We start from the raw sequence: 17,537 nt of genomic DNA, 5'->3' as shown, positions 1-17,537 counted from the left end.
TCAAAAACGATTATATCGTTACATGAAGGTATCAATTATCATTAGGATTTTTATCCATTGTTGTTGCAAGGACGATTAACTCCAAACAAACACACACTCATATAAGTTGTATATTGCTCTATTCTTTCTGTATAGAAGGTAGTTAATAATTTATGGTACATATCAAGCTTGCATATCACAACTCCCTTGACACTGGCATTTCGGTTGGTTTAAATGTCACATTTTGTCTCTCAAAAAAGATAGTATAAAACAATGTATCATCGATTGTGCTTAAGTAGGAGTTAATTGTTGTAGTGAAAAGCGAACAGTGAGGGGGTGTAAACGTAAGGACCTGTAGAGGATGAGGAGGGAACTGGACAGAGGAGAGTGTAAACGTAGGGACCTATAGAGAATGAGGATAGAACTAGACAGAGGAGAGTGTAAACGTATGGACCTATAGAGAATGAGGATGGAACTAGACAGAGGAGAGTGTAAACGTAGGGACCTATAGAGAATGAGGAGGGAACTAGACAGAGGAGAGCGTAAACGTAAGGACCTATAGAGAATGAGGATGGAACTGGATAGAGGAGAGCGTAAACGTAAGGACCTAAAGAGAATGAGGATGGAACTAGACAGAGGAGAGTGTAAACGTAAGGACCTATAGAGAATTAGGAGGGAACTGGACAGAGGAGAGTGTAAACATAAGGACCTATAGAGAATGAGGATGGAACTAGACAGAGGAGAGTGTAAACGTAAGGACCTATAGAGAATTAGGAGGGAACTGGACAGAGGAGAGTGTAAACGTAAGGACATATAGAGAATGAGTAGGGAACGGGACAGAGGAGAGTGTAAACGTAAGGACATATAGAGAATGAGGAGGGAACTGGACAGAGGAGAGTGTAAACGTAAGGACCTATAGAGAATGAGCAGGGAACGGGACAGAAGACAGTGTAAACGTAAGGACCTATAGAGAATGAGGAGGGAACTGGACAGAGGAGAGTGTAAACGTAAGGACCTATAGAGAATGAGCAGGGAACGGGACAGAAGACAGTGTAAACGCAAGGACCTATAGAGAATTAGGAGGGAACTGGACAGAAGAGAGTGTAAACGTAGGGACCTATAGAGAATGAGGAGGGAACTGGACAGAGGAGAGTATAAACGTAAGGACATATAGAGAATGAGGAGGGAACTGGACAGAGGAGAGTGTAAACGTAAGGACCTATAGAGAACGAGGAGGGAACTAGACAGAGGAGAGTGTAAACGTAAGGACTTATAGAGAATGAGGAGGGAACTGGACAGAGGAGAGTGTAAACGTAAGGACCTATAGAGAATGAGGAGGGAACTAGACAGAGGAAAGTGTAAACGTAAGGACTTATAGAGAATGAGGAGGGAACTGGACAGAGGAGAGTGTAAACGTAAGGACCTATAGAGAATGAGGAGGGAACTGGACAAAGGAGAGTGTAAACGTAAGGACCTATAGAGAATGAGGAGGGAACTGGACAGAGGAGAGTGTAAACGTAAGGACATATAGAGAATGAGGAGGGAACTGGACAGAGGAGAGTGTAAACGTAAGGACCTATAGAGAATGAGGAGGGAACTACACAGAAGAGAGTGTAAACGTAAGGACATATAGAGAATGAGGAGGGAACTGGACAGAGAAGAGTGTAAACGTAAGGACCTATAGAGAATGAGGAGGGAACTGGACAGAGGAGAGTGTAAACGTAACGACCTATAGAGAATGAGGACGGAACTGGACAGAGGAGAGTGTAAACGTAAGGACCTATAGAGAATGAGGAGGGAGCTAGACAGAGGAGAGTGTAAACGTAAGGACTTATAGAGAATGAGGAGGGAACTGGACAGAGGAGAGTGTAAACGTAAGGACCTATAGAGAATGAGGAGGGAACTGGACAGAGCAGAGTGTAAACGTAAGGACCTATAGAGAATGAGGAGGGAACTGGACAGAGGAGAGTGTAAACGTAAGGACCTATAGAGAATGAGGAGGGAACTGGACAGAGGGGAGTGTAAACGTAAGGACATATAGAGAATGAGGAGGGAACTAGACAGAGGAGAGTGTAAACGTAAGGACCTATAGAGAATGAGGAGGGAACTAGACAGAGGAGAGTGTAAACGTAAGGACTTATAGAGAATGAGGAGGGAACTGGACAGAGGAGAGTGTAAACGTAAGGACATATAGAGAATGAGGAGGGAACTGGACAGAGGAGAGTGTAAACGTAAGGACCTATAGAGAATGAGGAGGGAACTAGACAGAGGAGAGTGTAAACGTAAGGACCTATAGAGAATGAGGAGGGAACGGGACAGAAGAGAGTGTAAACGTAAGGACATATAGAGAATGAGGAGGGAACTGGACAGAGGAGAGTGTAAACGTAAGGACCTTTAGAGAATGAGGAGGGAACTGGACAGAGAAGAGTGTAAACGTAAGGACCTATAGAGAATGAGGAGGGAACTGGACAGAGGAGAGTGTAAACGTAACGACCTTTAGAGAATGAGGAGGGAACTGGACAGAGAAGAGTGTAAACGTAAGGACCTATAGAGAATGAGGACAAAACTAGACAGAGGAGAGTGTAAACGTAAGGACCTATAGAGAATGAGGAGGGAACTAGACAGAGGAGAGTGTAAACGTAAGGACCTTTAGAGAATGAGGAGGGAACTGGACAGAGGAGAGTGCAAACGTAAGGACCTATAGAGAATGAGGAGGGAACTGGACAGAGGAGAGTGTAAACGTAAGGACCTATATAGAATGAGGAGGGAACTGAACAGAGGAGAGTGTAAACGTAAGGACCTATAGAGAATGAGGAGGGAGCTAGACAGAGGAGAGTGTAAACGTAAGGACCTATAGAGAATGAGGAGGGAACTGGACAGAGGAGAGTGCAAACGTAAGGACCTATAGAGAATGAGGAGGGAACTGGACAGAGGAGAGTGTAAACGTAAGGACCTATATAGAATGAGGAGGGAACTGGACAGAGGAGAGTGTAAACGTAAGGACCTATAGAGAATGAGGAGGGAACTAGACAGAGGAGAGTGTAAACGTAAGGACTTATATGGAATGAGGAGGGAACTGGACAGAGGAGAGTGTAAACGTAAGGACATATAGAGAATGAGGAGGGAACTGGACAGAGGAGAGTGTAAACGTAAGGACTTATAGAGAATGAGGAGGGAACTACACAGAGGAGAGTGTAAACGTAAGGACCTATAGAGAATGAGGAGGGAACTAGACAGAGGAGAGTGTAAACGTAAGGACATATAGAGAATGAGGAGGGAACTGGACAGAGGAGAGTGTAAACGTAAGGACTTATAGAGAATGAGGAGGGAACTACACAGAGGAGAGTGTAAACGTAAGGACCTATAGAGAATGAGGAGGGAACTAGACAGAGGAGAGTGTAAACGTAAGGACCTATAGAGAATGAGGAGGGAACTGGACAGAGGAGAGTGTAAACGTAAGGACCTATAGAGAATGAGGACAAAACTAGACAGAGGAGAGTGTAAACGTAAGGACCTATAGAGAATGAGGAGGGAACTAGACAGAGGAGAGTGTAAACGTAAGGACTTATAGAGAATGAGGAGGGAACTGGACAGAGCAGAGTGTAAACGTAAGGACCTATAGAGAATGAGGAGGGAACTAGACAGAGGAGAGTGTAAACGTAAGGACCTATAGATAATGAGGAGGGAACTGGACAGAGGAGAGTGTAAACGTAAGGACCTTTAGAGAATGAGGAGGGAACTGGACAGAGAAGAGTGTAAACGTAAGGACCTATAGAGAATGAGGACAAAACTAGACAGAGGAGAGTGTAAACGTAAATACCTATAGAGAATGAGGAGGGAACTAGACAGAGGAGAGTGTAAACGTAAGGACCTTTAGAGAATGAGGAGGGAACTGGACAGAGGAGAGTGCAAACGTAAGGACCTATAGAGAATGAGGAGGGAACTGGACAGAGGAGAGTGTAAACGTAAGGACCTATAAAGGATGAGGAGGGAACTGGACAGAGGAGAGTGTAAACGTAAGGACCTATATAGAATGAGGACGGAACTGGACAGAGGAGAGTGTAAACGTAAGGACCTATAGAGAATGAGGAGGGAGCTAGACAGAGGAGAGTGTAAACGTAAGGACTTATAGAGAATGAGGAGGGAACTGGACAGAGGAGAGTGTAAACGTAAGGACCTATAGAGAATGAGGAGGGAACTGGACAGAGGAGAGTGTAAACGTAAGGACCTATAGAGAATGAGGAGGGAACTGGACAGAGGAGAGTGTAAACGTAAGGACCTATAGAGAATGAGGAGGGAACTGGACAGAGGGGAGTGTAAACGTAAGGACATATAGAGAATGAGGAGGGAACTAGACAGAGGAGAGTGTAAACGTAAGGACCTATAGAGAATGAGGAGGGAACTAGACAGAGGAGAGTGTAAACGTAAGGACTTATAGAGAATGAGGAGGGAACTGGACAGAGGAGAGTGTAAACGTAAGGACATATAGAGAATGAGGAGGGAACTGGACAGAGGAGAGTGTAAACGTAAGGACCTATAGAGAATGAGGAGGGAACTAGACAGAGGAGAGTGTAAACGTAAGGACTTATAGAGAATGAGGAGGGAACTGGACAGAGGAGAGTGTAAACGTAAGGACCTATAGAGAATGAGGACAAAACTAGACAGAGGAGAGTGTAAACGTAAGGACCTATAGAGAATGAGGAGGGAACTAGACAGAGGAGAGTGTAAACGTAAGGACCTATAGAGAATGAGGAGGGAACTGGACAGAGGAGAGTGTAAACGTAAGGACCTATAGAGAATGAGGAGGGAACTGGACAGAGCAGAGTGTAAACGTATGGACCTATAGAGAATGAGAAAGGAACTAGACAGAGGAGCGTGTAAACGTAAGGACTTATAGAGAATGAAGAGGGAACTGGACAGAGGAGAGTGTAAACGTAAGGACCTATAGAGAATGAGGAGGGAACTAGACAGAGGAGAGTGTAAACGTGAGGACTTATAGAGAATGAGTAGGGAACTAGACAGAGGAGAGTGTAAACATAAGGACCTATAAAGAATGAGGAGGGAACTGGACAGAGGAGAGTGTAAACGTAAGGACATATAGAGAATGAGGAGGGAACTGGACAGAGGAGAGTGTAAACGTAAGGACCTATAGAGAATGAGGAGGGAACTGGACAGAGGAGAGTGTAAACGTAGGGACCTATAGAGAATGAGGAGGGAACTGGACAGAGGAGAGTGTAAACGTAAGGACATATAGAGAATGAGGAGGGAACTGGACAGAGGAGAGTGTAAACGTAAGGACCTATAGAGAATGAGGAGGGAACTGGACAGAGGAGAGTGTAAACGTAAGGACATATAGAGAATGAGGAGGGAACTGGACAGAGGAGAGTGTAAACGTAAGGACATATAGAGAATGAGGAGGGAACTGGACAGAGCAGAGTGTAAACGTAAGGACCTATAGAGAATGAGGAGGGAACTGGACAGAGCAGAGTGTAAACGTAAGGACCTATAGAGAATGAGAAAGGAACTAGACAGAGGAGAGTGTAAACGTAAGGACCTATAGAGAATGAGGAGGGAACTAGACAGAGGAGAGTGTAAACGTAAGGACCTATAGAGAATGAGGAGGGAACTGGACAGAGGAGAGTGTAAACGTAAGGACCTATAGAGAATGAGGAGGGAACTGGACAGAGGAGAGTGTAAACGTAAGGACCTATAAAGGATGAGGAGGGAACTGGACAGAGGAGAGTGTAAACGTAAGGACCTATATAGAATGAGGAGGGAACTGGACAGAGGAGAGTGTAAACGTAAGGACCTATAGAGAATGAGGAGGGAGCTAGACAGAGGAGAGTGTAAACGTAAGGACTTATAGAGAATGAGGAGGGAACTGGACAGAGGAGAGTGTAAACGTAAGGACCTATAGAGAATGAGGAGGGAACTGGACAGAGGAGAGTGTAAACGTAAGGACCTATAGAGAATGAGGAGGGAACTGGACAGAGGAGAGTGTAAACGTAAGGACCTATAGAGAATGAGGAGGGAACTGGACAGAGGGGAGTGTAAACGTAAGGACATATAGAGAATGAGGAGGGAACTAGACAGAGGAGAGTGTAAACGTAAGGACCTATAGAGAATGAGGAGGGAACTGGACAGAGGAGAGTGTAAACGTAAGGACCTATAGAGAATGAGGACAAAACTAGACAGAGGAGAGTGTAAACGTAAGGACCTATAGAGAATGAGGAGGGAACTAGACAGAGGAGAGTGTAAACGTAAGGACCTATAGAGAATGAGGAGGGAACTGGACAGAGCAGAGTGTAAACGTATGGACCTATAGAGAATGAGAAAGGAACTAGACAGAGGAGCGTGTAAACGTAAGGACTTATAGAGAATGAAGAGGGAACTGGACAGAGGAGAGTGTAAACGTAAGGATCTATAGAGAATGAGGAGGGAACTAGACAGAGGAGAGTGTAAACGTGAGGACTTATAGAGAATGAGTAGGGAACTAGACAGAGGAGAGTGTAAACATAAGGACCTATAAAGAATGAGGAGGGAACTGGACAGAGAAGAGTGTAAACGTAAGGACATATAGAGAATGAGGAGGGAACTGGACAGAGGAGAGTGTAAACGTAAGGACCTATAGAGAATGAGGAGGGAACTGGACAGAGGAGAGTGTAAACGTAGGGACCTATAGAGAATGAGGAGGGAACTGGACAGAGGAGAGTGTAAACGTAAGGACATATAGAGAATGAGGAGGGAACTGGACAGAGGAGAGTGTAAACGTAAGGACCTATAGAGAATGAGGAGGGAACTGGACAGAGGAGAGTGTAAACGTAAGGACATATAGAGAATGAGGAGGGAACTGGACAGAGGAGAGTGTAAACGTAAGGACATATAGAGAATGAGGAGGGAACTGGACAGAGCAGAGTGTAAACGTAAGGACCTATAGAGAATGAGGAGGGAACTGGACAGAGCAGAGTGTAAACGTATGGACCTATAGAGAATGAGAAAGGAACTAGACAGAGGAGCGTGTAAACGTAAGGACTTATAGAGAATGAAGAGGGAACTGGACAGAGGAGAGTGTAAACGTAAGGATCTATAGAGAATGAGGAGGGAACTAGACAGAGGAGAGTGTAAACGTGAGGACTTATAGAGAATGAGTAGGGAACTAGACAGAGGAGAGTGTAAACATAAGGACCTATAAAGAATGAGGAGGGAACTGGACAGAGAAGAGTGTAAACGTAAGGACATATAGAGAATGAGGAGGGAACTGGACAGAGGAGAGTGTAAACGTAAGGACCTATAGAGAATGAGGAGGGAACTGGACAGAGGAGAGTGTAAACGTAGGGACCTATAGAGAATGAGGAGGGAACTGGACAGAGGAGAGTGTAAACGTAAGGACATATAGAGAATGAGGAGGGAACTGGACAGAGGAGAGTGTAAACGTAAGGACCTATAGAGAATGAGGAGGGAACTGGACAGAGGAGAGTGTAAACGTAAGGACATATAGAGAATGAGGAGGGAACGGGACAGAGGAGAGTGTAAACGTAAGGACATATAGAGAATGAGGAGGGAACTGGACAGAGCAGAGTGTAAACGTAAGGACCTATAGAGAATGAGGAGGGAACTGGACAGAGCAGAGTGTAAACGTAAGGACCTATAGAGAATGAGAAAGGAACTAGACAGAGGAGAGTGTAAACGTAAGGACCTATAGAGAATGAGGAGGGAACTACACAGAGGAGAGTGTAAACGTAAGGACCTATAGAGAATGAGGAGGGAACTGGACAGAGGAGAGTGTAAACGTAAGGACCTATAGAGAATGAGGAGGGAACTGGACAGAGGAGAGTGTAAACGTAAGGACCTATAAAGGATGAGGAGGGAACTGGACAGAGGAGAGTGTAAACGTAAGGACCTATAGAGAATGAGGAGGGAACTGGACAGAGGAGAGTGTAAACGTAAGGACCTATAGAGAATGAGGAGGGAGCTAGACAGAGGAGAGTGTAAACGTAAGGACTTATAGAGAATGAGGAGGGAACTGGACAGAGGAGAGTGTAAACGTAAGGACCTATAGAGAATGAGGAGGGAACTGGACAGAGGAGAGTGTAAACGTAAGGACCTATAGAGAATGAGGAGGGAACTGGACAGAGGAGAGTGTAAACGTAAGGACCTATAGAGAATGAGGAGGGAACTGGACAGAGGGGAGTGTAAACGTAAGGACATATAGAGAATGAGGAGGGAACTAGACAGAGGAGAGTGTAAACGTAAGGACCTATAAAGAATGAGGAGGGAACTGGACAGAGAAGAGTGTAAACGTAAGGACATATAGAGAATGAGGAGGGAACTGGACAGAGGAGAGTGTAAACGTAAGGACCTATAGAGAATGAGGAGGGAACTGGACAGAGGAGAGTGTAAACGTAGGGACCTATAGAGAATGAGGAGGGAACTGGACAGAGGAGAGTGTAAACGTAAGGACATATAGAGAATGAGGAGGGAACTGGACAGAGGAGAGTGTAAACGTAAGGACCTATAGAGAATGAGGAGGGAACTGGACAGAGGAGAGTGTAAACGTAAGGACATATAGAGAATGAGGAGGGAACTGGACAGAGGAGAGTGTAAACGTAAGGACATATAGAGAATGAGGAGGGAACTGGACAGAGCAGAGTGTAAACGTAAGGACCTATAGAGAATGAGGAGGGAACTGGACAGAGCAGAGTGTAAACGTATGGACCTATAGAGAATGAGAAAGGAACTAGACAGAGGAGCGTGTAAACGTAAGGACTTATAGAGAATGAAGAGGGAACTGGACAGAGGAGAGTGTAAACGTAAGGATCTATAGAGAATGAGGAGGGAACTAGACAGAGGAGAGTGTAAACGTGAGGACTTATAGAGAATGAGTAGGGAACTAGACAGAGGAGAGTGTAAACATAAGGACCTATAAAGAATGAGGAGGGAACTGGACAGAGGAGAGTGTAAACGTAAGGACATATAGAGAATGAGGAGGGAACTGGACAGAGGAGAGTGTAAACGTAAGGACCTATAGAGAATGAGGAGGGAACTGGACAGAGGAGAGTGTAAACGTAGGGACCTATAGAGAATGAGGAGGGAACTGGACAGAGGAGAGTGTAAACGTAAGGACATATAGAGAATGAGGAGGGAACTGGACAGAGGAGAGTGTAAACGTAAGGACCTATAGAGAATGAGGAGGGAACTGGACAGAGGAGAGTGTAAACGTAAGGACATATAGAGAATGAGGAGGGAACGGGACAGAGGAGAGTGTAAACGTAAGGACATATAGAGAATGAGGAGGGAACTGGACAGAGCAGAGTGTAAACGTAAGGACCTATAGAGAATGAGGAGGGAACTGGACAGAGCAGAGTGTAAACGTAAGGACCTATAGAGAATGAGAAAGGAACTAGACAGAGGAGAGTGTAAACGTAAGGACCTATAGAGAATGAGGAGGGAACTACACAGAGGAGAGTGTAAACGTAAGGACCTATAGAGAATGAGGAGGGAACTGGACAGAGGAGAGTGTAAACGTAAGGACCTATAGAGAATGAGGAGGGAACTGGACAGAGGAGAGTGTAAACGTAAGGACCTATAAAGGATGAGGAGGGAACTGGACAGAGGAGAGTGTAAACGTAAGGACCTATATAGAATGAGGAGGGAACTGGACAGAGGAGAGTGTAAACGTAAGGACCTATAGAGAATGAGGAGGGAGCTAGACAGAGGAGAGTGTAAACGTAAGGACTTATAGAGAATGAGGAGGGAACTGGACAGAGGAGAGTGTAAACGTAAGGACCTATAGAGAATGAGGAGGGAACTGGACAGAGGAGAGTGTAAACGTAAGGACCTATAGAGAATGAGGAGGGAACTGGACAGAGGAGAGTGTAAACGTAAGGACCTATAGAGAATGAGGAGGGAACTGGACAGAGGGGAGTGTAAACGTAAGGACATATAGAGAATGAGGAGGGAACTAGACAGAGGAGAGTGTAAACGTAAGGACCTATAGAGAATGAGGAGGGAACTAGACAGAGGAGAGTGTAAACGTAAGGACTTATAGAGAATGAGGAGGGAACTGGACAGAGGAGAGTGTAAACGTAAGGACATATAGAGAATGAGGAGGGAACTGGACAGAGGAGAGTGTAAACGTAAGGACCTATAGAGAATGAGGAGGGAACTAGACAGAGGAGAGTGTAAACGTAAGGACTTATAGAGAATGAGGAGGGAACTGGACAGAGGAGAGTGTAAACGTAAGGACCTATAGAGAATGAGGACAAAACTAGACAGAGGAGAGTGTAAACGTAAGGACCTATAGAGAATGAGGAGGGAACTAGACAGAGGAGAGTGTAAACGTAAGGACCTATAGAGAATGAGGAGGGAACTGGACAGAGGAGAGTGTAAACGTAAGGACCTATAGAGAATGAGGAGGGAACTGGACAGAGCAGAGTGTAAACGTATGGACCTATAGAGAATGAGAAAGGAACTAGACAGAGGAGCGTGTAAACGTAAGGACTTATAGAGAATGAAGAGGGAACTGGACAGAGGAGAGTGTAAACGTAAGGATCTATAGAGAATGAGGAGGGAACTAGACAGAGGAGAGTGTAAACGTGAGGACTTATAGAGAATGAGTAGGGAACTAGACAGAGGAGAGTGTAAACATAAGGACCTATAAAGAATGAGGAGGGAACTGGACAGAGAAGAGTGTAAACGTAAGGACATATAGAGAATGAGGAGGGAACTGGACAGAGGAGAGTGTAAACGTAAGGACCTATAGAGAATGAGGAGGGAACTGGACAGAGGAGAGTGTAAACGTAGGGACCTATAGAGAATGAGGAGGGAACTGGACAGAGGAGAGTGTAAACGTAAGGACATATAGAGAATGAGGAGGGAACTGGACAGAGGAGAGTGTAAACGTAAGGACCTATAGAGAATGAGGAGGGAACTGGACAGAGGAGAGTGTAAACGTAAGGACATATAGAGAATGAGGAGGGAACTGGACAGAGGAGAGTGTAAACGTAAGGACATATAGAGAATGAGGAGGGAACTGGACAGAGCAGAGTGTAAACGTAAGGACCTATAGAGAATGAGGAGGGAACTGGACAGAGCAGAGTGTAAACGTAAGGACCTATAGAGAATGAGAAAGGAACTAGACAGAGGAGAGTGTAAACGTAAGGACCTATAGAGAATGAGGAGGGAACTACACAGAGGAGAGTGTAAACGTAAGGACCTATAGAGAATGAGGAGGGAACTGGACAGAGGAGAGTGTAAACGTAAGGACCTATAGAGAATGAGGAGGGAACTAGACAGAGGAGAGTGTAAACGTAAGGACCTATAGAGAATGAGGAGGGAACTGGACAGAGGAGAGTGTAAACGTAAGGACCTATAGAGATTGAGTAGGGAACTAGACAGAGGAGAGTGTAAACATAAGGACCTATAGAGAATGAGGAGGGAACTAGACAGAGGAGAGTGTAAACATAAGGACCTATAGAGAATGAGGAGGGAACTGGACATAGGACATAGAGAACTATGCTGAAAACGGAGTGCATGAGACATAAATAGGTTGAGAAACTAGAGAAAAAGACAGACGAGAGCTTTAAATATGCCGGGACAAAACGATAACATTTTAAATACGTATAGTCGGTTTTGAGTATGAATAGTCCTATACATTAACTTCTTTATTGGGTTCAACCTATATATATTCTATATATTTGTACAGGATAGAAGCAGTGTACGAGATGACGTCAAAGTACAGGTAGAAGGCATACCTGTATATAAGTCGACAGGTGAACCACATACCTGGTTGTGTACAATGTAATGAGATGCCTGTTCTCTCGAATGTTTACAAATGTGATGGATGCCAATTGTTTATTATACACATTGACTATGTTTATTGACTTAGATCAGCACCTCGATCTAGCCATATGTGTGAACATGTGCGACATATGTGCATCGAGTAGAAAAACGTTAGAGCCGAAAGAGTATATTGTATAACATCAGTAATCCTATAATTTGACTCTCATTGCTATTTTTGTTGCAAACTAAAAACTCTGTAACGGAAATCGACGAACACCTGCGGTAAGTAAACTTTGTTATTCAATAACCTTTGTTTGATATAGACATTGCTGCATTTATCAAACATTTGTTATCAAACTGACTCTATTACCATATCTGTTTTAAGGTATAAACTGCTGAAACTATGGATCTGAGCAATAAAAACATTGGATAAACCGGTAACACACACGTACGTATCGCGTGTCCCTGTGGTATGTGGGTTCAGCGTTCCGGAGGTGGATGATTAGCCTGAAATACAATGATGTACACACGTACTCCAAGGCGCTGAAGCACGAACACAGTCACTATTAGAAGGTCAGGAGGTAATGATTTACTATGGATGGACGATCGATATATGTTATTTTATAAGAGCAGTTATTGTACTAGTCAAGGCCTCCCCTCGATAAAGCCTAGACCAGCGATCAATGTAGTCCACCCGGACTGTCTTATTGTCATCAGGGAACATCACATGGACTCCTTGGCTTGTAAGTTAAAACTGTCCTAACATTCAGGACGAAACATTTTAAATGATAATCTTGATATAATACTCACCATTTTAGCTTTTATTAGTAGATATAACTTAGACAATCACGGTTTACTGAAGTATATTAGATATACATATTACAGGACACTATAATAGTCTATATATTGAGGCGTTTCCAGTCCCTGTTGGCTTTATTTGTATTCCGGTCATTGTTGTTTTGTTTGTTATATCAGGGTTGTAGTAGGAACAGTGTCCAGAGGTTAGTAACATTGACGTATAAAATGACATTGGCGAGATAGTAACCTAGTGTTATATTACACAAGGACAAGGGCTGTACCAGTACGTGAACATTTCTAACATAACTGCTTTCACGGTGGTGCAGGCGTTACTTTACCTCACGTGTATTAAATTACATTACATTTTCTAATGTATTGCTACACCACAAGTGCATAGGTACGATGTTAAGATAAAACGCGTATTATTGAGTGGAAACAGTTTATAATTCTATAGCAGATGTTACATATAATGTAATAGGCTTCGGGACTTGCAGGTTGAAGAAAACCATGAGGACTTCTATTGTTCGACATCACTATCTCATAGGGGCATATCCTATTACCTTAAGTGAAATGAAATCAGACGTGTCCGGTCCTTGTCGGTATGACTAGTGGTTTTAGTTGTTCTCAATTCAGGATGTGAATTAAAACAAGATTTGACCTAGATCTTCATGTCGGATGTCGACAAAGAAGCAGAATGTCCTGACCCTCCACGGATACATATCATAGCCTCCTACTTTTTCAAATGTCTCCATGCAGTTGTATTATTATTTTGCCATTGTTTTATTGATTTCGGGTTAGGATTTCGATATCGTTTGCATCTCGGTATTCTCGTGTTTATAGTTGTAAAACACTTTAGAAGTAATTGTGATAATACATTGATATTACAACTGTCATTATAATCAATGAACATGTTGAATGATAGAATCCTATCACAATTTTTATTGATAATTATGAAACATTGCGATGAAAGCTCTGTTCCTTTGGCGGCATGGTATCTTTTCACACGAACCTGTCCATGCTTTTCCTAAAACATGCACTATGTACTTGTCGGATACTGTGAAACTATACAATATGTACTTGTCGAACACTGTGAAAACCATACATTATGTACTTGTACATTAAGGTCTTGTTTCATTAGGCGTATAAGTAGATTTATGGCATATATCCATTCAATAAATTTCGCATTTACCGACAATCAATGTAATGTTTCTCTTACTCTAGACATAAAGTGTATCAACATTTCCCCATGATTTCCATATAAGATTTAAAAGTATCAAATTTACTACCTCGAATAGGAACAGATTTGATTAATAGCAAACAAGATTCCAACCGCCACGAAATCCTCGGTAACTCTGCCCTCGACAGTAGATAATTCACCATGCGACAAATTTTAGTTCTCTTCCACCACTTTAGTAAGAGAAAATTATCTGTTTGTCACAACAGCGCAGCATGGCCAGAGTTCTAAAATTTGTACGCCACCACGCAACTTAAATTCTGTTCGAGAGCTTATCAGAGCGGATAAGAGAGACCTTGCAAAGTCCTTCATGTTCACCTTTAGATATAATGTTCTCTCTTACAATACAAACTTATGCATCATGTCTATCCGATATACCCAGTAGAACTTGAATTCAAGGACAATACAAACTCTTTAAACATCGATGTTTACTTAAAATGTAACAAGCAGGGACAAATTACAACTGAGCTATATTAGAAACGTGATGTCTCAGATGCTTGGTATATATCGATGGAAGGAATGAACAACACAAGGTTTCGAGAGATGAAGGTTGATGAAGACCATGAGAAAACTTTATGGTCAACATCAGGATACAATTTATATTCTATTTTCCTTACCGATATGAAGTCAGGCGTGTTTGCTGCTTGTTGAAATAAACGCCCTGTGGTTCCGTTGTTTACATTTAAGGATGTGACTAAACCCGGATTAGACTTATATTTGTGATAGGAAAAAGAAGACGCTTCACCTCCCTGAACATTTGTTCGGTCGTATTCCCCTTGTATTTTTGCAAGGGTCCAGATCTAATAGACCTATAATTTCGTTTATGTTTTTCCTTGTTTTATCGTTAGAATTACGGTTTCCTGTCGCAATTCGTTTTTTAATGTTTGAAGGCAAAATTCCTGCAATCAAAAGAAGAATATTTTACAGCGTTAAAAAGCTGTCGTTACTGTGACAAAATATCCCTTAGATGTGTTCACCTTTATGGAACACACCTGGGTGCTGTCATGTTAAAATAGAGAAATAAGTTCCCCCATAATTGTTCATAACAGATCGAATATTTCCTAAAGTCCTAAAGATGTATTCTGATTACCCAAGTATCTTCTCTGTCAATCAAATATGCTTTTGCTGATTTCTCTGGTATGTCGTCAATTCAACTGAATGTTGCTATTTGATGCTTGAGTTTTTTCTAGCTTATATTCTACTCTTCCTGCTGTTTTGTACTGGGGTCTATTCACCTCCTGATATTGGCTTTCACTCCTCAATGGCATTTCCCGTTTTTTTAAATGTGCTAATAACTTGTACGTCTTTTTGTACAGCTGTATGATGTCATCTCCTCCGATTATGTTTTCCTTCCTTTTTGTTGCTGTTGTACGAAGTTGACTTCAGTAGTGAGACACACAAACACGGTAATATATATATTTGATATTCGTGAACATAGCAAAATTGAATCCCCTGTGACTATTACCGACTGTACAGTACCTGACTATACGGTAACTAAATCAACAGGTGACTTGTCACGTTTCCTTTTGACCTAATTTATTTTCTCTCTCTCTCTTTCAGATTGCCTGATGATGCGACATTCAAATAATGAACGACCCTTGTCTATAATTTCGAAGCGGATTAATGGATGGAGAGGTCTTATGATTATTCTACTGACGTTGGCTGTGCCTGGGAATATATATCTTCTATATTATTTCAAATTTGCTGAAACATCTGCTCATCTAATCCAGACCATTCCTGCTTGTGATAATTGTCAAAAAGACATTTCAGTTAACAATGTGGGAAAAATCGACTATTGCAATTTGAACCAAACCATTTCGGCAGTTCCTCCAGAACTACTTATTTTCGTTCTTTGTAGGTTCAATGATAATAAATCGAGAGGCATTATTCGACAAACATGGGGAAGTGTAAAAGAACAAATGGCAGGCAATTTTAGGGTAGTCTTTGTTGTGGGCAACGGTCAGTCATCCAAAATCTCGTCAGAATCGTCTACTCATGGTGATATTTTACAAGTAGATGTCATCGAGACTTACAGAAAACTTACAGAAAAAGTAACACGAGCCATTCTCTGGTTTCTGAAGAGATGCCCCAATATTAACTATATATTTAAAACAGATACTGATGTTTTCGTCAATGTGCCTTTTATATTGCGAGTCATCCGAAAATATTATTTGAAGAATAAAATAGTTGGGAACTGTTTTAAGTCATATGAGAAACCTGACAGACGAAATAATAGTAAATGGCGTGTCTCTGAAAAGGAATATCCTGGATCACATTATCCGCCATATTGTAGCGGATCTGGTTACCTAATGGACAGAAATACGGCAACCACGTTGTCGGGTGTATTTAAAGATACTCCTATGTTCCCAATGGAGGACGTGTATATGGGATTTTGTGCGTACAAAACTAACATTGATGTGATGACAGTCTCAGGATTCCATATAACTAGCATTGGTTATGATGAATTTAGGTTCTGTCATTGTTTGGCCGTGGTGCACAAACTGAAGTCTGGCAAGCAACGAGAGATTTGGAGGAGGCATGAACTCTACTGTGGAATAAGATGGCAATCATGGGCCGGGTACCCTATCACGTGCTTGTTCATGACGTCACACTATGCTTTATTGATACTGTCAGTCGTAGCGATAATCATTATATTAGCTGTCATTGCCATAGTATTGTATAGGAAACGATTAAAAAAGGAATTAAAAACTTAGTTCTGATATGTAAGGATGAGATGAGTGCATGGGGATAACTGTACATTGGCAATACGGATCTAAGGTTGCTTATCAATATCTAAAATGAGATGTATGATGATCTGCATCATTACTGTAAACGAAAATCTCACAGAGTACTATTGATGATTATTTATCCTGTCAACTTACGCATGTATAACTTACAAAGACCAGTTCCTTTGTCGTGGTGTTGAGATTTCACTCATGCGAGACAAACCGAAGTCATTGACATTTTGTCTACTTGCGCATGTAACTTGAAGACACCAGTCTTTTCGCGTGATATTGAGAGTTCACACCTGCGAGACAAACTGAAGTCAATGACGTTGAAAATGTCTTCACGCGGCAATGTATTGTTGATAGGGAGATAAGTAAAGGACTATATGCACTTTAGGTCATATCTGGCCCCGATAAAACATGATTTTTTTACCGTTGTTGCCAGTCTTGTTTTTGAAAATAAACTAATATAAGATGATTAAAAGTTTATTGCATTGTGTTTTCTCACTGACTTGTAGTCATTTAAAATGACAATTAACATGTTTTCACAACAACAACTTCCCCATTTTCGGGATTTTATACAAATATTGCACCTTCAATTCCATAATTAAATATGAACGCACAATATCACCGCAATGAAAAATCAGGAATACATTCAAAATGCCATAAAATTCATATGGTTAAAATATTTTGATGGTGATATGCTGCGTTCTATCTTTAAATAATAAAAAATCGGCAAAACATATCCTTCGTTTCTGGCTTTGCGAACGATCTAGAGGCGCGTTCGATATCGATTTCGGCGCTTGTTTATTTGTTTATTTTACGTCTTTGATCGATTCCACATGCGGTGATGCTGTTGAAGATACATTCTAAGTCATATGAAATACTGGAATATGAGACATGACTGATATGTAAGTACAAACTTGATTGTAGTGAAGCAGAATTGAGATATTTAAGAGTTGTTTTCGGCCAAGATTACAAAGACATTCGGCAAGCTGTCAGCTGTCACTCGACGCTGT

The 17,537-nt window shown here is 42.2% G+C and overlaps 1 protein-coding gene across 3 annotated transcripts; it reads left to right on the top strand.

Moving 5' to 3' along the window:
• Nucleotides 1–11,761: 11,761 nt before the first annotated feature.
• LOC117336399 (beta-1,3-galactosyltransferase 5-like) lies at nucleotides 11,762–17,005 on the top strand. Of its 3 annotated transcripts, none has more exons than XM_033896908.1 (3): nucleotides 11,762–12,042; nucleotides 12,146–12,341; nucleotides 15,353–17,005. In XM_033896908.1, the coding sequence occupies exon 3, from the start codon at nucleotides 15,361–15,363 to the stop codon at nucleotides 16,504–16,506; it is 1,146 nt and encodes a 381-aa protein (XP_033752799.1). In that variant the 5' UTR covers nucleotides 11,762–12,042; nucleotides 12,146–12,341; nucleotides 15,353–15,360; the 3' UTR covers nucleotides 16,507–17,005. The 3 variants fall into 3 exon arrangements, with proteins under 3 accessions (XP_033752799.1, XP_033752796.1, XP_033752798.1); XM_033896905.1 differs by having other exon boundaries at nucleotides 12,146–12,503; XM_033896907.1 differs by having other exon boundaries at nucleotides 11,762–12,503.
• The last annotated feature ends 532 nt before the right edge of the window (nucleotides 17,006–17,537 follow it).

The sequence above is a fragment of the Pecten maximus genome, chromosome 10 (genome assembly GCF_902652985.1).
Source record: "Pecten maximus chromosome 10, xPecMax1.1, whole genome shotgun sequence".
Classification (NCBI taxonomy): domain Eukaryota; kingdom Metazoa; phylum Mollusca; class Bivalvia; order Pectinida; family Pectinidae; genus Pecten; species Pecten maximus.
The sequence above is the reverse complement of the archived record's forward strand: the minus strand, read 5'-3'. Positions and strand labels throughout refer to the sequence as shown.